Source organism: Netta rufina, assembly GCF_964035555.1.
Source record: "Netta rufina genome assembly, chromosome: 1".
In the NCBI taxonomy this organism is placed as follows: domain Eukaryota; kingdom Metazoa; phylum Chordata; class Aves; order Anseriformes; family Anatidae; genus Netta; species Netta rufina.
The window spans coordinates 30,567,238-30,593,126 of record NC_140123.1 but is presented as its reverse complement, the minus strand read 5'-3'; the positions used below and the strand labels follow the sequence as shown (position 1 = coordinate 30,593,126).

General features: G+C 43.5%; 1 protein-coding gene across 1 annotated transcript; it reads right to left on the bottom strand.

Moving 5' to 3' along the window:
* Window positions 1–2,718: 2,718 nt before the first annotated feature.
* NUFIP1 (nuclear FMR1 interacting protein 1) lies at window positions 2,719–25,888 on the bottom strand. Its single transcript, XM_084281447.1, has 10 exons — window positions 25,631–25,888; window positions 25,397–25,485; window positions 24,164–24,268; window positions 23,489–23,551; window positions 23,103–23,179; window positions 16,922–17,014; window positions 13,161–13,423; window positions 9,335–9,463; window positions 7,587–7,819; window positions 2,719–4,933 (listed from the first exon to the last, which is right to left on the bottom strand). Exons 1-10 carry the CDS (start codon window positions 25,866–25,868, stop codon window positions 4,598–4,600), a joined length of 1,626 nt encoding a protein of 541 aa, XP_084137573.1. The 5' UTR covers window positions 25,869–25,888; the 3' UTR covers window positions 2,719–4,597.
* Between the last annotated feature and the right edge of the window lies 1 nt (window position 25,889).

Genomic DNA, 25,889 nt, shown 5'->3' with positions numbered 1-25,889 from the left:
AGAGTTTCAGCACTTGATACACTCCCCAACATAAATTTATGTTACTCATCTGGCACTTATTTTACACAAGAGCCCTTGCCCATACATAGTCTATACAACTTCCTTCGTGTATACATTGAAGGAAGATGGAAAAAATTAGACCATGCCAAAAAAAGCTGTCTTACCAGGCAGGAGCTGCTGCCTGAAGGGTGTATTTAGAAATCGGAGGGCAATTTAGGAACGGAGTCACAAACACAAGCCAGAAGAGGAAGGAGAAGCAGGGAGAGAGGAGTTTTCTTGTGGGCATTGAGCACTTCCAGACTGCATCAATAAATAACCAGATGGACACAACTCTTTTTCACCTCCCCAGGTAACAGCAATACCAAACACGTGGCATTTTTCAGGTGCTAGAAACCCAAGTAGGACATGGACTCATGTCTGTTGTCACAGATGCTGAGTTTGGACCCTGGTGCCTTCTCTTTAAGCCCGTGAGCAGTTTGTCAACCCCGTGTGGGCAGCAGAAGGGGGGTTCCTGCAGAGCAGAGCTTCCAACACCGTTGTCTACACCAAGAAGGAACTGCAAGCAATGAGGAATTGCAAGCAATGCAGCCACTTCAGCCCATGGTCTCATGGAGAATTGAGGCTGGTGGGCACCTCCGGGGATCATCCCATCTAGCCTCCTGCTCAGAGCTGGGTCAGCTGCATCAGGTTGCCCAAGGCCATGTCCAGGTGGCTTTTGAAGATCTGAGGACAGAAATGCCACCATCACTCTTGACAGCCTGTGCCATTCATCAAATTCGCAGTTAAAGCTTCTTCTCATGTTTAAGAGAAACGTCCTGTGCTTCATTTAGCACCCACTGCCCCTGGCCTGGCGCTGGGCACCCCTGAACAGAGCCTGGCTGCGGCCTCTTTGCCCCCTCCCTGCGGGGATTCCCAGCCCTGGGGGAGATCCCCCTGAGCCTCCTCTTCTCCAGGCTGAGCAGTCCCAGCTCTCCCGGCCTCTGCTCACATGAAGGCCTTGTAAAGACACAACAGGCAACATCCACATCCCTTCAGCCACTCAGCAAATCATCTTGTAGGAGACCATCCAGCTGATCGAGCATTTCTCCATAAATCCATGCTAATTCCAAACACCTTCTCATCCTTCGGGGATCTGGAAGGAGTTGCCAGGCTTACCTGCCATACCACCTTGGCATCAAGATGAGTTTGAGAACTGTGTCCATCTCCAGCTCCTCCTTCCTGAGGATAGGAGTGACATTTGCATTTCTTCCAGCCCTCAGGAACTTACCCAATTCCCACGTGCTGTTAAAGGCATTCAAGAGCAGCCTCACACTGACGCTGGTCCATGACAGGCCAGATAAGGCAGATTAGCTTGGGGATTGCAATATTCCAGCCCAAACTTCTGCCTTTGACACAATGACCTGCCCAAATAGTTTATATTTGCTCCTCAACACCTTCAAAACACGCAAGAACTGCTAAAACCATATGACTTAATCCTAAATAAACTGAGTCATGCCGTGAAGTCATTAACACAAAGGAGGGGAAGCAGAGAGGCACCCAGCTGTGAGGAGCTGACAGGGGATGGGTGCTGACAGCACGGACAGCACCTCCCTCCTGCACAGGGTCCAAACCATCCCAGGTGCTCCTGATGCAAGGGTTGCAACATCAACAGGCTAAATCAGGTGCAAATAGCAGGCCTGACCAAGCCATACTGGTTGGGACAGCACAAAAACACACCACTTGCTCCTCTTACTCCTCTCAGACAGGAGCCACCGAGCCATAGCATGACTTTGCACAGTAAAGCCCGGATTGCCTAAGTTGCACCATCACCAAAACAGAGTAAAGAGCTGTAAAATCTGATTTTTTCAACCCCTCTCAACTGTTCTCTCAATTGATGAGATGGGTTAAAAAAAAAAAAAAAAAAAAAACACAAATCCAAGGGAACCGAATTTAAACTAGGCACTCACAGCTACATTCTCAGTGGCTAAGTTACAAAAGAAGAAAGGTAAAAATAAAATCTCAGAAGCGTGAAAGTTGTCACTGGAATATTTTTAGCTGAAATGAGTCACAAAGCCTGAGGAGGACTTCTTTTTGCAGTGCTGTTGGGGGGAAAATAAAGTCACAACACAAAAACAAAGTTAAAAGCTACAGAGAGCTTAAGACACTTGTTGCTTCTGACGTGATGCAAAACCAAGTTTTTTACACAGAGAGAGGTATCTGAATGTAATGGATTAAACAAAACCCTTTCAATCCAGGAAAGAACAGGCAAGTCACAGGGACAGGAGAAGCCTGTAGGTATTTAACTGTACCTAAAAACAAAAAGAGCATTATGGCAGCTCTCCTAACCAAAGATGGAATTCAAAGTTGAACATCAGGAAGGGCAACATGCAGTCCAAACGTGACCTAGAAGAAGAGGAAAGTAAAAGTGGGGAAGAAGAGAGAACTGAGAACTTCCACTTGTTGATCATGACTGCAATCCAGGGTTTAACAGACCTGCAGCATGTCTCCATGCATCTGCTGTAAGAAGTGACAGAAAAGGTTCACTCAGGAAAAACTCAGAAAACAGCAATTTTGGATAAACCAACAATTATTTCCTAAGACCCGTGCTGCATATACAGCAACCTTGCACAGACCACCCCCAGAAGCAGCCCAACTCTTACCTACTCAGGAAAAAAAATTAAAAAAAAAGATTTTCTTCTGACAAAGCTTTTTTTTTTTATGTGAAAGTTTAATATTAAAGTCTATGACAATGGTATAAAGAATTCAGATTAAAGTTTTTTGTTTTTGTTTTTGTTTTTTTTACACAGGGCAGAGCATACAGTCAGAGAAAGCTCCGCCATCAACTCGACAGGGATAGAAGCACATTCAGGGTTGATTAAAGTGCAGTTTCATGGCAATTCCAACACCTCCGTTTCCTTTTCCTGCATGTGTGCAGTTGTTACCCATGTGTTCGACAGCGCTGGTACCAATCCCCTCCGAAATCAGGTTCTGCCCGAGTGCCAAATCTCTGTGGCTGAGTCCCCTGCTGCTTTTTCCATGGCAGTAAAGATGTGAGAGCCGTACCCAAGACAGTGTGACTGAGGTGGCTTTGTGGGACCATCATGGGAAGAATGAATCATCTGCCCTGGAAATATGTTTGCGATCACTGCTCCAGCCTATTTACACATTCTTGAGACACGCAACTTGTACAAGGGTGTTGATATTTATGTAATTCCATAAACTTAGTGCATTACAGACACAATATGCAGTTGTAGCCACAAAGAGCAGAGCAGTGGGACAGTTTTCAGCTATTTCTCATTTTCTATACGCCACGGATGAGATGTATGGCACAGGTTAAAAGTTAAGGAATTAGAGGACAAAATACAGTTAAGCAACAACAAAAAAAAAAGCCACGTGAGTCTGTTTGAGGTGGTGGAATTGAAGGCTAGACTCCTACCCAAAAAAAACCAACTAAAATCAATCCCTGAGAAGGTAATTAATCTCCAACATTTAACCATGACTAGAAGATGAAGTGCAGCAAAACATTTTGAAGTGGAGGATTTGTAATAGATCATGTTCATGACACGGTTTCCATGTCAGTGTGAAATTAATACCTGCACAAGGACTCAAAATGCAGTGTTAAGACTGAACTCGTTTCTAAACCTTGGCTAATTGGTTTGCTTTGTTTTGGTTTGCTTTTTCCCTCATGTTCACAACCGTTCATGTATGTACAGCCACACAGAAGGATGCAAGATTCATGGAAAGCCACGAGATGATGTACAAACAGCATAACAAACATCAGAACAGTGTGCCAAGGAAGACTTTTCTCCAGACTAAGAAATTCCTCAAGTATATTAAAGAGGGACAAACAAGTAACTCTTAGTAAACTTTCCAAATTTCGAGAAGTTAAACCTAGAGCTCCCAACACCAAGAGCTTGCTTCAAGAGTTAAATCTGCCTGGTAACAACAGGAGTTAAGGCCTGTGATTTAACAGTGGGTACCTGAGGTCAAACATCAATCTAGCAGTGACACAAGCAGTAAAAGTGGTTACTTTTTAATAATTTTTTTTTTTTTTAAAGAAAGTTCTTGCATCAGTCTGCACCCTCATTTCTATTTCTCTGCTCAACTCAATTAGTTCAGAGAAGGGGAGACTCCTGGCGCAAGCAGTACTTTTAGAGCCAGGTCAGTTGTCTCTTCATTTATACTTGACCAATAACATGAAAAAATGCAGCAGGTACCGCTTCAGAGGAACATTCAGCTAATTTTAGACACTCAGATACTCACAAACACTCTAGGCCAGAATTTCACATAAGGAGGATCCACCCTAGCACTGCTTTGGCTCTGTTGATGGACTGATGCTGCCCACATCAAAGGAAAACACAGAGCAATGAAGCTCCGAAGCAGGGATCCACACCTACTCTAGGGAAGCTCACCCTGTGTCACTGCTGCTTTCCAGCCATGGGGAAATGCAATTACCCAGCGCAGCTGCTGTTCTCACAAGGAAATGTGAACCTCTGGCAGAACAGAAACATGGTTTTAAGAGTTCTCAGTATACACCTTATTTTGTTAGACCGATGTCTTTCAGAAGTGTCGGGTAGAAAAGCTGAGCTTTTGCTTTATTGTCCAGCACAGATATCTCCTACAGTGCTTCTTCACACTGAATTGCTGGGGTTTCCCACGTCTCCTCATCTGCTGGGTGAGTTATCCGTGCTGGCTGATCTACGGGTGCTTCCTCACCACAGGCTGTTAATTCATCTTTTTCTCCTCCTGCTAACTGAAGGTCAGAGCTACAGGAACGATGAGATCCATCACATTTGTCTGTCAAAGTCTCTGCTGTAGTTTTAGAGGGCTGGCCAGTCTCTGTTCCAGCTTCGGGTTCTGCTTTTAAGAAGAGTCCAAACATGTCGTTCCGTACGATGTACCGAACACACTGCAGGATAACATTCCTTTCGTGTCGGATGTCCTGGGCCAGCAACTGCAAAGCAACAAAAGACCCAGGAGAAAACAAATCTGATTAACAGAAGGAACTCACAGCTAGGTTTCATGGAGTTTTTTTTTTTTTCTTTCTTTTGCAAGGTGTGTGCAGGAAAGTAGAAGATACACTGTCAGCAGAAGGCCTGGCACAGCACAAAAGAGGTGAGATGAGGCATCTGGAAAGGAGGCAAGGAGGGAGCTGCCCTTTGGGAAGCAGCAGCAGCTGCTACAGCAGCACAGGTTGATGGTCAAACACCACTTCTGCAATGAGAGGCTCAGAAGGGCCGCTATACTACTTACAAATGTTCCACTGAAACAGATGAAAACCCTGAAATGCCCAAAATGAAGGCGTTTAAGTGCCACTCATGTAGCACTGTTGATGAACTAAGGCAGCTTGAACATGCTGACAAGTCTCAGGTGGCATAGAAAGTCAGTGAATATACCTAGCTACTGGGAATTTCCTCCTCAGTTATCTCCCAGAGTAGACCCAGATGATGAAATTCTCCTATTATGGACTACAAGAGACACCCAAACTAAAGAACGCCTTCTAGGCCATGGGCAGTGCAGCAGGGTAGCAAGTCTGTGGGCATCTCTTAAGCTTTGCAGGCTATCCTGTATCTGTAATTTAATAGCCCATGCATCTTTTATTAGCTAATACCTGAGTGAAAGATACTTTAAATACACAGAAAGGGCATTTTTCAGCACCTACTAGACTGGGGGGTTTAAATAGCAGCAACTATTTTGGGATGTGCTCCACCAAGCTAGGTCTAATAGCTTAAACTGGGCTCGTAAAGTCACAGAGAAGCTTGCTGCTGGGAGTTTGTGGTCTACACCAGTCACTTTGCAGTACATGTTTCTGTTTAGGTTTATTAAGAGGTGTTGCAAGCAGCTCTCACCAGCTATTACGAGCACTGGCACCTGTAACCAGCTTTCCTAAGCCTCCTGCCTCAAGCAGGAGGTGCACAGCAGGGCAGGGAGGGGGCAGTGTAATGGGATTCTCTCTGCAGGAGGAAATGCTGAGCTCCCCAACAGCCCAATAAAGGCACAGGTGGGACACCACCACCCCACCTTTTTTTTTTTTTTTTTTTAACTGCATTGATAGATAACAGCAATGCAATGCAGGCCTTATTATTCTGGTAGCATTGCTAAACACACATCATTAGCGTGACTATAATAAACATGCTTAGTAGTGCCCAAACTGACTGTCTAATGAGTGCCAAGACATCTCCACAGCTATTTCCCTACCTTCTACCCCCTCTCCTTTTCTTTTTTTGAAGCATTTCACTGAGGTGACATCTTTTTCTGAGCCATACTACTACTACACTTTTTGGACACGTTTTCAGCGGTGATTCACTACCAAATTTCAGCCTCGCTTCCTCAAGGTTTTTATGCAGCAGAAGCCTACCTGCAAATCTCAAGCGCCCCTCTGTGATTCACAGCCCCAGCACACATCCCTGAACAACAATTTTAAACATTAGAAAGCCAAAAAAGGGCAATTTTAAAAGTGGGCTATACTGGCAAGCTACAATTCAGACTTCCTTGTTCTGCCAGCATCTCTAATGCCTCCCCCAGCATGCAGGACCTTCATATGACTTTTTTCCAGAATCTTCAGTGCTTTGATCACCCACGACTTTGAAGAGCGAGAGATAAAGACAACTGCGTGCTCGGGGAGCTGCACAAAGGGCAAACACTTCCTTTTTCAGTCACTAGCAGCTTTAATTCTTGGCAGCAAACGCAGTATGTGCTAAGAGGACTATCAAGGGATTTCTCCCGGACCTGCAGCTTGGGATGTGCCTTCCCCAGTATCTCTTGCCTCAACATCCTGTGCTGTATCAGAGCCCTGATGTCAGTGGCACCCGGCTTTCTCCTGAGCTCTGCCCAGAGTCTTCCTTTGGCAGGGAAGCTTCATGCTGGCTATTCGCAGGATCACAAGCACAGCCTACCTCCTCTTGCCCTCCTGGCCAGTACTGCTTTGAGCACTTACTAAAAGCTTTAGCATGGTTTTTATCTCTAACAAAGAGAGCTAAAGTTCCAAATAGGGTGCTTCACATCGTTACTCAGAACTATGACACCTCAGAACTGCCCCCTACAAATCTTTTGACCCTTCTGAGACAGCCTGCTCTTCAAGGCACCCGTGCTGTCACTTCCTCAGAGTGGTCTAAACATGCCTACAAGGAAATCCATGCATCTGCAGGCTGCAGCTCTGCAGTTCAAATCACCAACACCCTTAAGAAGAAGTCTGACTGCAGCTGAAGAAGCTGTCTCCTCAGTCAGGTGGCTGAATAGCAAAGCTGGGCACCAAGGGAGAAGGATCAGCACCAACCTGACAGGGTCACATACAAATAAATTACAGAGTATTACCACAGAAAGGGGAGAGGTAGGAAGAAAGGTCTTATTCTTTGTGCAGCTCATTTTAGGCACGCAATTAAGTTGTCACCTCTTGCTCAAGGTCAGTCATTACCTGAACACACACCAGGGTACTTGTATGTCTGTTCCAGCATCTACACTCGGAGGGAAACACTCCCTTGGCTATTTTAAGCCAAGGCCTTTGCTCCAGCTAAGCTAACAAGGTGCTCTAACTTCCTGCAGGGTAGAGAGCCACTCACACAGAGCTGCTCTGGTGCAGCAGCCATCGTTTTAGTGCTCACACTTACCATTTCCAGCAGGGTGGGGCGACGCTTTGGAAGGAGAGGTAACGTTTTCTTGGCCCGTTTATCAGGGCCTCTGGGGGAACCCGCGTTTGTATTTGAGGTTCTCAATGTTGTGTCCACAGATTCTGGAGGTTCTTGCTTCAGCTTTGGATTCTGATGAGCTTCAGGAGTTTGAGGCGTGTTTCTGAGCACAGCCTGTTTTTCCTCAGGTTTTGTTGCAATCCTGACAGAGACTTCTAAAAAAAACATAACAAAACCAACACTTATCTCCTAGACTTAGCATGCTTATATCCCCACACACTGGCAGCTCATTAGTACCTCTTACTCACATAACCTGATGTAAAAAAACATGCAAGGATTACTTGAAAGAAGGGAGGTTTTTGTTTGGCTTGGATTTTTCTGTTTTGTTTGGTTTTGGCGTTTAAATGCAAAGAATCTTCTCTAAACAGTCACAGAACAGTGAGATACTTTAATACTTCTGTTTTTTCAATATACCAGAAGGGAGGTGTGGTTGACTTTGAGAAGTTGAACGAGATTTTCAGCTCTGCCTCATGGAAGTACATTGCTTCCACTTTACAGCATAGCTTGGCAGCTGAGAGAAGTCACTGCACAGGGGAGAAAATGCTCAGGTTCAACTCCCTGCTCAGTGGATGCCCTCTGTAACTCCAGGTAGACCATCTGGGGCAAGAAAGGGATGTTAATTAACTGCAGAACGAGGAGCAGCAGCTCTGCCATACGCCTGATGTACACACTCAGAGAAGCATGAAATTCGAGCACTACAGAGTGCAGGTCTTACTGCAAAACCCAGAAGCCTTCTGGGGAAAAAGCCCTTAAGGGCATGGAAATTAGTTCACTGCAAGTGTGTAACAGCACTTTTTGGCTCTATTCAAACATGATTTGAAGCAAGACTCAAGACAGGCTGCTTTCCTTCCACCCCAACAGCACACCCCTAGAAGCCTTGGGAAGCTTGATGATACGCACCCTAACCAAAGAAATTTACATCCACCCTTCAACCCAGGTCAGTGCTGAGAAAAGGCAAACAAAGCAGGGGAAGAAACCCACTCAATCTTCCAGGAAACGCTATTTGAGATGTTCTGAAATATGCTGTAGGGCTAGAAAAAGGCCAGGAATTAGACGTGGCACAGCCCAAGTGGACAAGGTCCTTGCAGTGCACCAGCTGACTGCACAAGTGCCCCACTCTGTTTGGGTACTTCTCCAAGATGAGGAGTTATTGCTGTACTTGGGAACAAGCAACGGCTCACACCATAACGTAACCCATTTAGTGCTCAAACTGGGAGGAAGGAAGAATGGGGAAACAGACTGGGAGGAGGATGACATATGCTTTCACTCCTCCCTGCTTCTTTATGCAGGACTCGTACCAGTACCAGCATGCCACCGAAAGCACGCTGGAGAGATCTCAACACAGACTGCAAAAACATCCCTCTGCATAACCTTTACCAAGCTTATCTCTTCACTTTTATCTGATGATTTTTAAGCTTATACAAGACAGCTTTGAATTACAGCACCGCCAGACAGACCCCAAAAAAATCAAGGCAGTTCCATAAGCAGATGTTTTGGAGATACAGCCAATGCCACTGAATTCACATTATGTTAACAGCTTGGCTGATGTTCACAAGCTGCATTTTATCCTGCAACACCTATGCTTTATCGACAAGTTTTGAGTACTCAGTGCTTGCAGTTTACATCAGCATTGTGAAGGAAAAGAGAGTAGAGTATGAGCGTATACACACCTTCAGGCTCACTCTCAGAGGCACTGCCGTAGTTGGCTGACAACGAACTCAGGGCTGAAGTGACCTGCTTGGGAACAACTGTCATCCCCAGCTTCCCATCTTCAGCTGCTTCTTCATCCTTGTCAGACTCTGTGGGGGAAGAGAAGCCAAGATGATTTTTTCCCCGAGTTCTCCTGTATGAACAGCCACCTTAACTGATCATGACAGACTGATAGGCACCATTGCTCAACACCATGGATTGATAAAGAACATACCTGCCTACTCTTTACAGATATTCTGTGGAAAAGTTTCCTCACCACTGAGATTTACAGTTAGCAAAGCTATGGAAGCAAGGTGAAGTTCAAATTCCCTGAACAACAGCTTGGGTTTTCTTCACATATTAAACATAATTACAGGTTTTCTTATAAAGCTCAGGGGAAAAAAGAAAGAGGATTTCATAATATGTTTTGAAGTCTCACTGGATTTAGTCCTGTGGAGGCAGGGGTGGGGATTCAGAAAGCCAATAATTTCACAACAACGGTTAGCCTCATGCAAAGCACAAGCAACAAAAATTCTTGGACAGTAAAAGAGTTCATAAGGGACATTTTAGGGCCTACGCCACAAATTAAACAAATATGGTTTCAGCAGGACTTCAGGCTGATACTTAAATCCCCACAGAGCATTATGGATATGCATGAGTAAGTGAGGTACTGCAGCCTTACTGTAATATTACTGCTCCAAAAAAAGAATACCAGAAAGGCAAAAAAAGAGGCAAGAAGCACAAAAGTGATGAAATGGCTACTAGGAAAAGCCTGGTTGCAGTCTTATTTTCACAAGGAAGTTGTGCCCTCTCCTGCCCCCCATCTGTTTAAGCTTGAATATCACACCCCACAGGAAAGCTGCCCGATACTTTGTAAGCAGCTATGCTGTAATAAACACTTTTGAGATCTTTATTTTTAAATCACAAGTGTTTGGCTATTTTCTTCTAATATATCAACAATTGTCAACTTGATTTATTAGAGCTCATGTTCTATGCTAGAACAACTTCAGATAAGTAGCTTTAGATAAACACCTGTGTATTTATCTGCCTCTTTTTACTCCATACGTTTTCTGAGAGGTTGATTATCTTTAGTAGTCACATCAACTCCCAAACACACTGGAAGTTCAGGGAAATGCAGTGCGTTTTCCTACCAGAACATACTGCATTCACATAAATTTAAGCAATTGTAAAGCTCTGACATTTACTCCAAATTATGTTGATTCATAGCTGCTCTTTACTTCTATCGCATTCAAACTGAAGTGCACACTGGAGTCAGATGCCTTTTTTTTTTTTACACTAAGCTTAAAAACCATCTAGCCACATGAAATGAAAAATGAATTAATGAATAAGTTAATGAATATGCAAAAATCAGTTTGTAGAAACTGTTAAAAGTGACAAACTTCTTTGCTTCTTGGCTAATTAGGAAGACACTTACTACAGTACATTCTCTATTTGACAGTACCACCCTTGGAGGATGCTTTATGAACTACTGACTAGAATTGACTGTTCCGGGTCAGGTTTAGACCTGACAGGCTGATCTCACCTTATTTCTGTTTATAAATCAGGAGAAAAGTGTCCTTTTCTTCATCTCATTCAATTTCCTTAGCTTTGAAGGAACCGGCTAAGGAATAGAACTTCAGTGAAGGCATTATGCAAAAAAGGCATTGCCTCTAGAGAAAGGGCTGCTGCTGTTTGAAAGCTCTAAATACTCCAACAAAATGCTTCTATACAGCAAAATCATGGCTTTCAGTGGTATGATTTTAAAAGAAAATGTTTGTTCTACTTAACTGTATAAAAATTCAACTGCTTTTAATAACATGTGATAACACATTCCTTTTCTACCTATTATACCAGAAGTTACTAGCTGTACTTGGTATAATTCAAATTTCTATCATTAAGCAAAACACAGATGCTGGGGAGAAATGCAGTTCTATTTGATCACCCCTCTTTTCCCAACTAGCCGAGATTAGTGGAATAAACACATCGCACAGGGATGCTGAGCTCTTGTTCCCACTAATTGGGGATTATGATTTCCACAGGAGAAACTCAGCATCCGAAGTCTTTCAAGGGGATGCATTCTAGCCCTATTGCTAAAAATAGAGTATAAGCCAGCTTACTTGCCATATTCTAAGAGCACTACATCATCGCTGACTATATTATAAATAGTTGAATCAGTGGAGTTTATATTGCTGCCAGCACAGGGAAAACAAAACACGCTCATGAAAAAAAGTAAGCAGCAATACTTCAGAAAATATACACATATGGAAAATATCAAGAACAAGCTAGATAACTTAACAAAAACTGAAATTAAGGGGAAAATGCTTGCATTTTAATGTCATTTTTAAATGATTTAACTCATAGAAGGCAAGACATTGTTTTCATGCTCTCAGTGTTACAGGACACAAAGGGATATTAAATAGTCTTTAAAAATGATTGTTGTCACACTGCTTGATGGTTCCAAAACGCCCTGGCTTGCAGGCCAAACTTCCAGTACCTTAATTCAGATGCTATTGTTTCTCCCCTACCATTGTGCCTAGCTCATGAGACTCCTCTTCACCCCCAAAACATAGGCAGCTGGTCTCCCAGTCAGTCTCCACCTTCCTGAACACCACAGCAAAAAGAAACTTGTATCTTCCTAAGAAATCTAGCTCAGACCAAGGACAAGCACCAAACCACCAAGTGTACAGACATTTCTATACATTGTCTTCGACACTGTTCCATTTACTGATGCCAATCCCTATGGTCTCCTTCCCAAAATTACTGATATCAATTCCCTAAGGCTCAAATTATTTTCCCTTTGCTGCCCTTCTTTTAGTGTTTTGAAAAAAAAAAAAAAAAGGATTCCTTATCTTTGGAGGTGATGGATAGAATAAGATTATGGTCAAGTATTTGTTTTAACAAAAATAGAATTGAGGTGCTCCCTTAAGAGCCCAGAAACCCTTTTCATTTTGATAGCTAAATATTGATTTAAAGCTAGTAATGTATTTGGGAATATGAAGCCAAGACAAATATCCAGCGTGGATATTTTTCATATTCAAGACACTCCTACTTCCCGTCTCCCCTCTTCAAATTAAGATGTTTTTGATAGAAGAAATCTGATGCTTCAAGCAAAAACACTTCAGAATAACTTGCTAGATTTTCCCTGTGTTTATATGATTAACTTGGCTTGCAAGCAATCTTATGAAGTTCTTAATGCTGTCAGCATCTTAAACATTGTGTCAGCTTTTCTAAATCAGAACTTTTCACCTTCTTCATTGACTTTGGATTTTAGGTTCTTCACCAACTAGGCCTGTAACAGGAAAGTAGGGCAGAAGCTGCCTGAACTGCAAGATTTACCCCATTTCCTTTAGATAAAGCACAGACCCACTCCACAACATTCACTGAATTTTCTTAGAAGACCACGTCCTGAATCAGGATACATCTGTACAGAAGTCTCCAGATAAAAGGAAGTTCTAAACCCAACTTTCAGACACTGGGATGTTGGCCTATGTTCAAAGTTATAAATTTTTGACCATACTGACCTTAGAATTATTTTAGCCACAAAACTGGACTTTTTTGTTAATAACAATGAGAAGTATGACAACAGGCTCTGTAGTATTATTGTCCAAGCATACTGGAAAGCCTTTCATTAGTCTTCTACTAAAAGAATTTATAATAAACATGCCCAATTAGCCCTCTTTCCATCAAGGACTAAGTTTGCGTGGTGTGTTTATTATTTTTTAAATCCCCAGTTCTCCCCAGAAGCTGCTAGCTGCACAAGAGGTTAGTAATAACTTAAGCAGTGCTACATGAAGTTTTTCATCTTACCAACATCGCTGTTTGCCAGAAGACTGAGAGGGTCCACGTCCTTCATGCATGGCTGAGCCTCCAAAACAGGCTGCTTTTCCTGTTCTTTCTCACACGTGCTGTTCTCCGGTCCATTAGCTTCGTTTTGATTTCTTTGTGATGGTACCTTATCATCACCACCATTTTTCTTAAATTTCTTCCAGAACTGGCGCTTCTGTTTCCTCCTCTGCCTTCCTTGCTGCCCAGGCCTCTCATCTTCAGCTTTCCACATCCCCTTCATTTTGCTGGAAGAGAGAAAGGAAGTTCACAGAAATGACAACCTGACCACACACGCAGTCACAAACCATCTCACTGGCAGGATGTGACCAAGCTGGAACCTTAGCGAAGAGTTTGAAGTTGATGAATTTTATCTTTTAACAAAGGCAAAAGGCTAAGCAAGCTCCTTGATCACCTACCATGTGAAGACAGTGTTTTCATTTCAAATTACAAAATCAATAAACATTCACTGCACTTAAACAATGAAGTCACTGAAAACAGGCAGAGCATATGTGGAATTAGAGGGTAGGCATCTACTGTTAGCATACTTCCAGTTCTTAAATCTTTTTCCAGCTACAGCTCAGTGAAGAATTAATTTCAATGACTGCCTACCCTTGCATCTAGTTAACAGGCCATTCATCTCTAGTAGAAGAGGAAAGAAAGCTTCCATCAGGACAGCAGGGTTTAAAGCAAACTACAGAACTATAGGATGAGAACAGCATGCTAATTCCACTTGTCTTCTAAACGTGTTTGTAGGAAGACAAACCTGGACAGAATAACTCAATCTACAGACAGAATAGGTGTTAACAACAGAAAAGCAAATACAGAAATGAAAATGTAAGCCTCCTGAAGATACTTATTTTCAAGTACCAAAAACAACCACAAAAGAGATCTGACAATCTTGAATGAGTCCCATGGTTGATTCGGCTCAGCACTCTCTCCCTCAGTCTCACCAACAGCACAGCAGAGATCCTGTTAGCTAGGGCCTTTGAGTTACCCTAGTCAACTGCATAACACCATGCCTGGTCAAGAGCTTCTTCCTGACACTTCTCCCTGGTTCTTGAGACGTTTATCTTAAAGGACAGCCCCGAAGGTACATTTTCAACCTGGCACCTTGTCACTGATAAGCAACCAGCAGAAGATCTGGTTTTTGTGCTCTTCCTTCCCTCACAAGCAGTCACATTTCTCATCTTTTTCCAGCGTTCAGAAGCCGACTGCTTAGGGACCCTCTCCAACCAGAGATGCTCACAAGACACCGATAGTTTGGTGTTGTGCTGTGGGGTGTTGTGTAAAACTTTCTATTTCCCAAAGACTTGCAGAGAGGTGCTAAATGTTGTGAAAAAGAACTTCCTCCGGTTTTCATTCTGATGAATAAAATGGGCATTTGACAACTACTCTCACTGGAGTTAGAAGAAACACCAACTGTTCTATTTACCTCTTCACACCTATGCAAGTTTTCTTTTGTGATACAACCCTTCTAAGCCACCCACCTCCATTTGCACAGAAGTGTTTCCGTTTGTAACTCATGTTTCCCTCTTCCACACCTGTCCAGTTGTAAGCTCTTCTTAAGAGGAGAACAGGACCAGGTTTAGCATTCAAAATTGCTTTGTATTGTGACAAAACACTCAATCCTCCAGTCATTTCTTGACTGTCTAGCACTGATTTCTCAGCCATCATTAACATCACCCACCTTAGCTCTCCTGTGATTCAAGAGAAGCCACCTCCTTCCTGTGCATCAGTCTCTCATCCACGACATCAGGCTGATGTTATCTCCCATAACTCACCTCTGTTTAAGACCAAACTGCGTTCTTGAATTGTACAACAGGGCTCCATGTTCAGGATATTGTTGTAAAACAGATGCTACTGAGCACATATAGACTCAATTAGACATTCTATCCTTGGCCAAGTGTTAAAAAATACCTTGGATTTCCCTGGGGCCCCAAACACCCAGAAAGAAGCCCCAAGGTCACAAATATCCCAACAAACCTCAGCCTGGCATCTGCCTTCCTCTACTGCAAGCTGTACTCGTCACTTCCCATTCAAAGAGGTGGAAGAGCCACGCTCTATTAATTAGCTGTTGCGAGACACCACACAGACTGCCAGAGTGGTCCTTCTGCATCTCTAATCTCACACGCAGGGATGCTGAGAATTAGCAGTTGTAAAGCACTTCAGAGAACCACAAATGGAAAGTGCTGCAGAAGTGTTAAGTATCTAATCCTTTCTAAATCTTCCTTAGCTATTTGCTTTAATAGTACAGCTTGCAGAGAACAAGCTCTATTCTATTTTTGCCTCGTGCATCAGTAAGTTTGCCAGATAAGCACCAATTCCAGAATCTTTCCTGTTGATACACCAAGCAGAAACAACAGGTTTTTGGACAGCAGATGAAGCAGACAGGGCTAGCAGTTCAGGGGAAAAAAAATACGAAATTAGTTTCTAAAATCAACCAGATGTAAAAAGTCAAAGTGGAAGCAAACAGCAACCAGTGGTTTTTAGGGCTTTTTTCCTCCCGAACAATTTTCCAGCTATAAAGTTCCTGACACATCTAATAGATAAGCATGGAATTTCTGACTGACATTTAACACTACATATGGTCTCTGACTCACAGTTCACCAGAAGAGCTACAAGAGTTACCGAATAAACCTGTAGACACCACGCAGTTTATTACTCTGACAAGCAAAACTCATCTCTGCTTAGAAGAATCTCTAAACATAATTCCACATTTGTAGCTTTGGTCCCTCCCGCACCTTTTTAATCTTTTGAAGGAAGAAAAAGATGTTATTTCAGTCTTTTATAAGCCTTTCCTTCATAAAAGGCAGCTGTGCAAATTATTTTGCACTATTATCTTTAACAAATTATACTAGCCTCACACAAACCCTATCCTGCACTAGTTCACCTTATTTAAAATAGTGAAAGTTCTTTTTTTTTCAAGGAGATGAAAAAGTCAAATGTAATTTAGCAAGAGTCCCTTCGAAATAGGTCCACTCCTGCTTTCTGGCCCAGTCATTCCAGTATAAACAAGTAAACCAACAATCCACCACTCCTAGGTTATTTAAAAGTCTTCCCACAGGCCCTAAAGCAGAGCTAATGGAGCTGTTTCCATGTAACACTGACACTGTGGAGAGTAGAAAATGAAGCAATAATAAAGTGAAAAGTAATTCACAGTATCAGGGAGACAAAAATCCAAGAGGACCAAGGACTGGGCCCATAACAAAGGTAGCAGGTAGATAATGAAGATGGAGGGTAAAAAAAAGCAACAAAAGCATTGCTTAAGCTATGAAAACAGTTAATTCTTCCTCTGCTCTTCACTTAAAGTTTGATTTATCATCTGAAAGTAGAGCGCTAAGAAGCCAAATCCACTCCTAAAGTCTCCCTGGGCCATTTTCAGGCATAAGAGGATTAGACCACTAGATTCATTACGTTCTATCCCCATTATTTCTTTCTCAGAGACCAAGGTTAGGGTGATCTAACAAATGGCTGCTAGAATGGGCTTTTCTCAAACAAGCCGGAGTGCAGAATTCAGCAAGAACATCAGGTTTCTAGACCAATTATTGTTTAATTTCACTGAAGTGGACTGCGAAGCACTGTAAACAAGAGGAACACTACATCTGCAATTTGTCAAGTGGCCTGTCCCCTGCTAAAGTCAGCTAGATGGTGCGAACAGTGAATGCATTGAGTACTTGGACACCACAGTAAGAGAGCGTACCTTCCTCTTCATGAGCTCAGAAGCTTTGTTCTGAAATGCTTACCCAAACTGTGGGGTAGTCAGAACTTCTCCCCTTTCTTCCTTCTCCATCTGCATCACCTTCTTCTTCTCGATGTTCGCTAACGTAGGAAAATTTCTAGGAGAAAAAAAAAAACATTCGTTCTTCAGATGTTCACCATAGCTGGTCAATTCACCCTTTATCAAACCAACATCCTCTAGAAGCATAAGAGATTTTTAAGGTGTTTCATGGAAAGGCAGCAGCCCGCTTCTTCCTTCAAAAGGCATGGCAAGGAAAAGAAGCCTGAGTAATTATGCTTACTTACATCAATACCAAGAAATCCCATAAATTGGCATTGTTAGATCTACATAAACAGACGAGCTACAGACAAACAGTACAGTCATGCTTCTGGTCCCTCAACCTGCTCCTACGCACAACAGGGCATGATTTAGTCCTGCAATTTCACTTTATGGTGCTTTAATTGGAGTATTTGAGGGATCCTGGGGTATAACATTCCTTTAGCAAAAGGACAGCCGGACTCTTCTGCAAAAAAAGTTTGCAAGAACAGCTTCTGGGTGAAAACAATTCCCTTAATAGGATAGCTAAGGAAAAAACCTACACGCTTCCTCACTATGGGGCTTGCATACTGACCTCTATTACACCAATATTACTGCCCCTTTTTCTTCCAGTTTCAAGAATTGCTAAGTCATGCAGACAAAGAAAACAAACCTACTGTTATAATCATCTCACAAACCACCCCTCTCTTCCCACTCCCCACCCCCCCTCCTCCCATCCCTCCCTGCGGATGAACACCACACTGGTCCTAACATGCAAGGCCTCCTGTAAATTGCTGTCAGAGCCTTAACTGGCTGCTCTGTAAACACCAGTTAGCTAAATCCCTGTGCCTTGAGATAAATGTAGGAAATGGGAAACACCCCCACCCATTTCTGGAGAACAGCACAGAGCATCAATATTTGATAAGTCTATTAAGTTTAGTGATATTCCATTTTCAAACAGCTCCTTACTATAAATGTAGCTATCAAAAAGGACACCTAGCTTTAATTATTGAATCTTATCACATGCATCTCCTCCGTTTTACAGCAAGAACATTCTGCTTCACACTGATGGAAGACAGCTTCAACCACATACCAAGAGAAAAAGATGAAAAGTATTTTCTAAGACACACCTAAGCAGAACTTGTCTCGTTCAAGAGGATTTGAGTATGGGCTGTCAAAGTCTATTTTCATTGGATTTCTCCCAGAAATCCACCACACAGCTCAAATGAGCACAGGGACATGTCTCTTCTGTTCTTCCCCATTAGCTACATTCCTTCATCCACATTATAAAACTCCCAGCAAACAGCAGGTGTGGAATGAATTATTTAATCTTGAGAGTTTTACATTCAAAGACCCCTGTGCTTGGCAGCTCTCCACAGTTTTAGGATAAAACTGAAGATGCTTTCCTTCACATGAGTAAGGCCCACAGGAAAAGTGCTCTTTAAATGAGTTAACTATGCCCAGAAGAACCCCAAGCTTGTCTTAGGCACATTTTTATTCTTTTAAGAGGACATATGGGAAGACCCTTAATTCTGGAGGAACAAAAGTGTCTTCCAAGTGCTCCTGCAGTTATGCTGATTAACGACATATTCAGACACGCTCTCAAAACGTGGTTTGAGACACAACTGCCTCCCACTCTCATTCCTCTGAGTTACCACTCCCTCTACTGAGCCACCATAAAGGACTCTGTGAATGCTTTTAGTTCAAGATTCAGTGCCAAGACAGACAAACTTCTCTCAGAAAGCCTCTTCAGTTGACAGACAGGAGCTAACAGCTGTAGAAAGCTCAAATTTGAAGGCTCAGTGTTCCTGCAAAAGTACATCTGATAGCACCTGTACTGATTATCTTCTCCAACTTGGACTGAGAGGTTCAACGGCATTTTATTCATTATCTTTACCTCACTTTGTTATTGCATGTGCAAGCACATCGCAGCAGCTAGATCTATCCAAGGAGGCAGCAAGATCCACGTCATCCCAAAGTGGAGGCTGATGCCTGGTCTTGAGGTACAACTACATCATGGAGCCCCATGGTTTACAAAAAAATCAACAAGAACAGCTAGTAAATACTCAAGATAGGCCAGAAAGATTTTTTTGACAGAGTTCTTATTCAGGCAGGCTAAATTTATGAAGACTGCTCCTGAACGATGTGTGACAAGGGCCCATGCTCAGTGCCTCCAGATAAAGGGCTATGTAACAGTATCTGATGAGCTGACCCAGGTTTATATCCTTCTCTGAAGGTATGCCCTCCTCCCCCTGTAAGATGTGGTTCCTAAAATGTTAGCTACAGGCACCACTGAAAGAGAAGTAACCCAGCACCCAGGTCCTGTAAACAGCTTGTCACAGCTTGACTACAGAAAGCCTCATCAGTCAACAAAAAGGCTTTACAAACCCCAGTGACTTCTTGTAAGAGGGAGTTAAACCAGGCCCTGATGGACAGACAGTTTTGACAGAAGTCAGTACTGCCCAAGGCAGCAGCCGCATTTCGTAACAGCTGCAGGTTCCACCCAAAGATGCTTCTATAACCACGTGGAAGTTTTTCAGCAGAAGGTGTCAAGGTAACACTAGAAAACTCAAAGGCTCAGACTACATCTGCACCAACAAAACGATATGCAGGTAAAGGACACTCTAAGCTCCCAGAGATAGAAAATGGTAATAGTGAAGTATAACTAACTCAGTGTGCCTTAACAAATGATGATTTTTCAGTAAATGAATCATGTATGATGTTGGCTACTGCACTCATAGCCCAGCATGCTCCATCTTATCCACATAAACTAGCTCTAAGGAAGCACTGGTCAAAAAAAAGCTTTGCCAATGCCTAGCTGAAAACAGACCTGAGCTGTTTCTCCAGCACTTTGCACTGAATTTGAGGAATTCAAACTGAATTTGATGGAGCTGATGAAGTCCCCTTCCAAGACTCCCAGGCATTTTATCAGGCAGTGCATCTCCAGGGTGATTTCACCATGAGGCAGTTTTATTACTGGTGCACAGCAGCAATCCCAAGTACTTCTCCCATCCACATCCACCTTAATCTAACAACGCATTCAATCCACTTGGCTTTGTCTTTAGCTTTATCAGACCCTAATAATTCATTTTCCTTATTATGTATTTAACTACTATGAAAGCACCACCAGAGAGGATGCCAAGCTGTTCTAGAACTATCATTATTCAGCTAGAGGATCACAAATTAATAAGAAGTGGTTTGGCTGACAGCACTGGCCCTCATTCATTAAGCACATGCTCAGCCTATCAGATAAATTGCAGGCTTGGACTGCTGTATTTCCTGAACTGGACCAAAACCCAGCAGATTATAAGAAGCAAGGCAGGCAGGCAGAATTTAGAAGCAATACACAAGATAAAGTCATCCGGTGCTATATTAGAACCTAAAAAAGAAATATATTTAATCATTTGCTTCAGCATCAGAGCAGCTTTGTCATGTTTTCTGATAATCTTTCTAACCAGTTCTTCCTGAGAAAACAGCTGGCCTACCAGGACTCAGATTTCACTTGGAAAGAATGGAAGACAGCAATGCCACATTCTGACACACTAAGGAAATGCACTGCTGGTAATTCCCCCTAAGCTTGCATTTAAAAGTGCTGAAGACAGCACATTTCCCAGCAGTTACAGCAGACAGGACAAATCAGAACAAGAAAAGCAATTGTAATCACCGAAGCCAATGTCTGACTCCACAACCAGTTGTCTGCAAAACAGAAAAAACATTAGATCCTGTAAAATTTTGTCTCTATCGCTGCCCATTTAACTTCAGATTGCCTGCCTTATCAGGTTCAGTAGGCCAAAAGGCATTAAAAAGCCTTTTAGGTACAGACAGACTGAAACAGCAACCAGGGCATCCTATAGAAAGAGTGGGAAAGAGCATTCTGACCTGGCATGCTTAGTGCAGAGATACTCACTCGTTACCAGCTTGCCCCTCTCCCTTTCCTCATCATGAGTAATGCTGCACTGTAAACACAGCCTCTTTGCAATAGATGTTAGCAAGAGACAACTGAGCAGCACAGCAGCTGATTAAAGAGAAAATCTCAACTCTAAGTAATTTATGAGAGCTGAAAGAAGAAGCAAGACAGAAATGTTAGGGATGCAACATGGAAATAAGTACATTGGATCTTTTTAGGTCATCAGTAGTTTGTTTCTAACTAGCTTGTGATGATTTATTCTTAGCTCTGACTAGAACTTTTATAAAGAAAAAGGATTTCTCCTTTGACCACAAACAGAAGCTGCCTACTAGTTCAGACTCCCTCTGGCACCCCCTTTTTCTTTACCATGCAGTGTTTACTGCCAGTCAACAGCAGGTCTTCAGTGCGAAGTTGCTGCTTTGCTGGAGACCCAATTAATGCCTCACAAAAGCTTCCTTTGTTTTTAAAAGAGAAAGTTGGGACAGCTTCCTCGCTGTGCAAAGAGTAACACAAGCCACCCAGGCAGTCATTCCACACACATCCCTTACAGCAAAGAAGCCTGCACAACAGCACAAGTACCAAATTAAGCCGCCGCACTGCTCCATCTAGTGGCCGCGGTTCGGAAGGCTCCCATCACACGCTGCCTTTTTCCTTGGTCATGACTACACTTAGGCATTTCCATTTGTTTTACCGTCCCACACAAAACGAAAAGCTCACAACCTTGTACCACAGCCAAATCATACTCATCATATGAAAGAACAGTATCTACCAGAGTCTCTAGGAAGAGAACAAATATTCTCAGGCAGAGCATCATCCTTCGTTAACCATGGCCTTGGGTCGCAGCACCCAATCCCCAAACAGGATATAAAACATGATTGTATGTTCAATTCCTGCTTCCCTACTGTCCTAGTACATGGTACAGCGTGTACTCACACACCTTGAACACCACTTCAAAGCTTACACCTTAGCACCAGCCACTCTCCTACACCATCCCAAAGCACACAAGTATGTAAGCTGAGAAATAAGTTGAAAATGAAGGGACCCTACATGCAACCATTCACTTCTCCCTTGAGGCCCAGACTTGGTTTCATTACAGTAGCTCCAAGACAGAAGCCTAAGGACAACGTAAGAAATAGACTTGAAATGTCTTGGGAGGAGAGAGAAAAACATTTAGAACAAAAATTAAAAAAAAAAACAGGGATGGGCTATTTTTAAGTACATTTTGAAGGAAACCTTGGAACAAGAACTAATTTAACACCAAACATGGACTTGCACAGACCGCAAGCAACTCCAGTATTGTTAACTAAGGCATTTTAAGCACAGAAGAAACTTTTGTTTCCAGATCAAGAAAAGCTGTTAAATAAAGAGAATTGCTTGATATCTTTTGAGAGGAAAACACACACAGCAGGTTATTTTCATTTAAAGAGACCACCAATAGAATGCCAAAGTTAATCATCAGTGAACCTGATGTAATTTATGTCACTTCCCATTGTGCATACAAGACTCCTGCCCATGGAAGCAAACCCATGCACTGCTCACTCACAAGACTGGATTCAAGTCAGCGGTAGAAGTGAGGAAAACCTGCATCATCTTTCATCTGCTGAAGATTAGACTTTTTCACAGTAAAAGAGATGAAAAGCCACTGTAATAAGGTCTTTGAAAGTACAAAGATTTTTTTTTAAACACTTCAGTGCTGCTAAATAAGAGTTACACCACTCACATCACAGAATGTGAAATGAGAAGTAGCACTTCCACGTGAACTTAACCTGGTATCCCTGCTACAATGCGAGTCAGACTGCTTGAGGTATCATTCATGGATTCTTTTTTCCACGAGAAGTGTCAAGCAATGCAGGAATGTCTTGAAAGTTAGAACTCCCTAACAGGATCTACCGAAATGACTCCAACTGTGAAAGTTTGCACAAGTTTGAACACATGTTACAAGTGGAGTCAGTACAAGAGCTGCAGATTTCTCAGCTATTAACACGCACACAACACTCTGACATTTATGTCTCTAATCAGGAAAGGAATGGATCGTCCACCTAACCTGGGGCACCCAAATCAAACATTTGGGGAACCTCAGTGCCTGCCTGGCTTTCTACCACAGCCACCCAAGCCATCTGTATGCAGCCAGCACCCTCAGGGCACAGGGTGGTACCTCAGGAGTTCTGCAGAGCCAAACAAAGCTGCCTACTGTCCTTCAGGTGCCATCCAGTTACCACTCATGCTACATATATAAAACAAGTTCACAGGTCACGATACTCACTTTTTTCTTTCTTCTCTCCATTTAGCAATCTCTTCCGGACTATCTAATTTTATTCTTTTAGCACCAGGTCCATGTACCTACGGAAGAATTTCACAGGTCTTTTAAGGGGGACAAGAAGAAAAAAAAAAAAAGCACCATGCTACCAATTATATCAGCATCACACTGCTTTTGTCTCTGGTAGTGCTGAGGCTGCAGACAGCAATCACAGAAGGAATCCATTAGAAAACAAAAGTATTGAACATTCTCATTTGTAAGATCCCTATAACAGATTCAACTCAGAGGTGCTACGTTGTCATTCCAGACAATGACAAAGCCCCAGAAGAATGAGAAGGGCAGATGGAAGGAGTGTACTAATCTGTTATTTTAGGGCCAGCCAGGATACCTACATTCTTCCAGTGAATCTGAACCAACTTCTCGTGGGCATTGAAATTGCAGCCTTCTTCTGTGCACTGCAAGATAAAGGGAAGAGGTGAACTTAAGATACAAGAACACTTTATACAAGCAAATCAGAGCAAGCATTTAGGCAAAGGTCAGAGTCAGTGCCAGATGATTGCACAGAGCATAAGCCACAATTCCAACAGACACAAAACCAGTTAGCAGTGTTAGTATACTTGTAACTTCCATGTGGTTTTTGAATAGCCAATGAAGCCAACATGCCTGGTTACTGGAGAAAATACAAAGTTAAAATAAGAGAAAGATTTGCAAGGCTGTCAAATTTCTAATTTTATTACTTCTTTGCAATAAAGGAACTCATTTTTAAAGTGCTTCTCCTGTACAGCATTTTCACACAGGTTTTTAACATGCTACACTGATATCACTGAAGTAATTCATAGCACTGAGAGGAATTAGCAGTGACTCATGAGAATGACATTAGAGTGAGTTTAGCAATAAAACCAAACTGAGAGCTCCCCCATGACAGGGATCACAAAAAGTCCTGGTATGAGACTTTTTCTAGCTCAGGAGTCTTTGCTAAGTCTCCCACTCAAAGCACGGCTGCAGCTATCTACTTAGGCATGAAATCAAAAATCAAAGTGTAAAGAAAACAAGCCAAGCTCATCAACCTGTGTATGTTGTGAAATATGTTCATCATACTTCTCCTGGTTTTTATAGCCACGGTCACAGGTATCGCAGTAGTGGGAGAAAACTGGCTCCTTTTTCTTTTTATTCTGGGAAGATAACATATCAGGATAGTAGTCAGAAGACAGTAAGACATTTTAATTAAAGATTATTTACATATTTCACATGTAATCATTCAAACATGCTTCAGAGCATCTAAAACAACACAAGGTGAAGTTCAAGTCTCTTATCTTCCAAAGAAAACACACTGCACTCAGTCCTTTCCACCACCTTCACCAACTTCCTTTCAGTTATCACTTATGCAAACATGTAAGGCAGACACAGATTCATCAGCAGCTGAAAGGAGGACAGGGTATAGCCCAAGTCTCCTGGCCATCTAGTCAGTCCATGGCTGTTCTCACATGAGAGGCGAGAAGAGCTCAGGGGGCAGCAGAGATCCTTCCCTCTCCCACCATACACAAAAGTGGGACCAGGCTGAAAACACAGGGGACAAGTAATGTAACTTATACAACTGAACATCACCACAGTAAGAGCTTTTATGGACTCTACCTGTTTTAGAATGTTACAGATATGCCATTCCTTCACTGGGCTCAGGATTTGCAAGCTGATTCATGGAATGGGTTGGAAAAGGCCTTAAAGCCCACCCAGTTCCAGCCCCCTGCCATGGGCAGGGACACCTCCCACCAGCCCAGGTTGCCCAAAGCCCCATCCAGCCTGGCCTTGAGCACCTCCAGGGATGGGGCAGCCACAGCTCCTCTGGGCAGCCTGTGCCAGGGCCTCACCACCCTCACAGTGGTGAATTTCATCCTACCCTCATTTAGCTTCCCTTTGCCCTGTCACTACACTCCCAAAAAAGTCTCTGAACAAGCCTAACTCCTGCAGCCTGTTTTTAAAAGAGACACGCTTCAGTGCCTTGATCAACCTCATCCCCTCCTCTGGGTTCACTCCAGCACATCCATGTCCTTCTTGTGCTGAGGGTCCTGGAGCTGAACACAGTGCTCCAGGTGGAGTCTCATGAGAGCAGAGTAAACATGGAGAACTGCCTCCTGCAACCTACTTTCCATGCTTCTTTGGTGATAGTGTATTGAAAAGAAGGCACACGTGCCCACGAAGACAAGTCCCACGTGGCTGCCACCACCACCAGATTCACACAACAGCAAAGATGAGAAGCGACCCCTGGAGGAGGTCACACAGCCCAACCCACCGCCCATCCTTACCTTCTGCTTGGCATTGCCACCCGAAGACCGCTTACAAAACGCGGGCGCTTGCTCTCCTTGCCAGTCGTGAGGAAAACTACCATTCCCACCTTAAGAAAAGGAAGGAGAAAAGGGGGAGGCGTCAGGCACAGCCGGCAAAACCCACGTGCACCTCATCGGAGGGCCTGGAACAGGGAGGGACCGAGGTGAGGCCGCGGCTCTGGCTCCCCCCCACCGCCCTCAACGCCCCCTCACCAGCTTGCGGCCCCCGCGGGGGCTCCCGGTAGGCGGGCGGGTACCACGGCGGCGGCGGCGGCGGGGCGTATCCATCGTGCGGCGGCGGCCAGAAGGCGGGCTCCCAGGGGGGAGGCGGCGGGCAGAAGAGCGGCGTGCGGAGGGGCGGCGGGTACCAGCCGAAGGGGCCCACCTCGGCCAGGCCGGGCCCGAAGCCGCCTCCCCCGCCGCCAGCAGCAGCAGCGCCGCCCGCCTGCATCGTCCCCACGCGCCGCTGGCT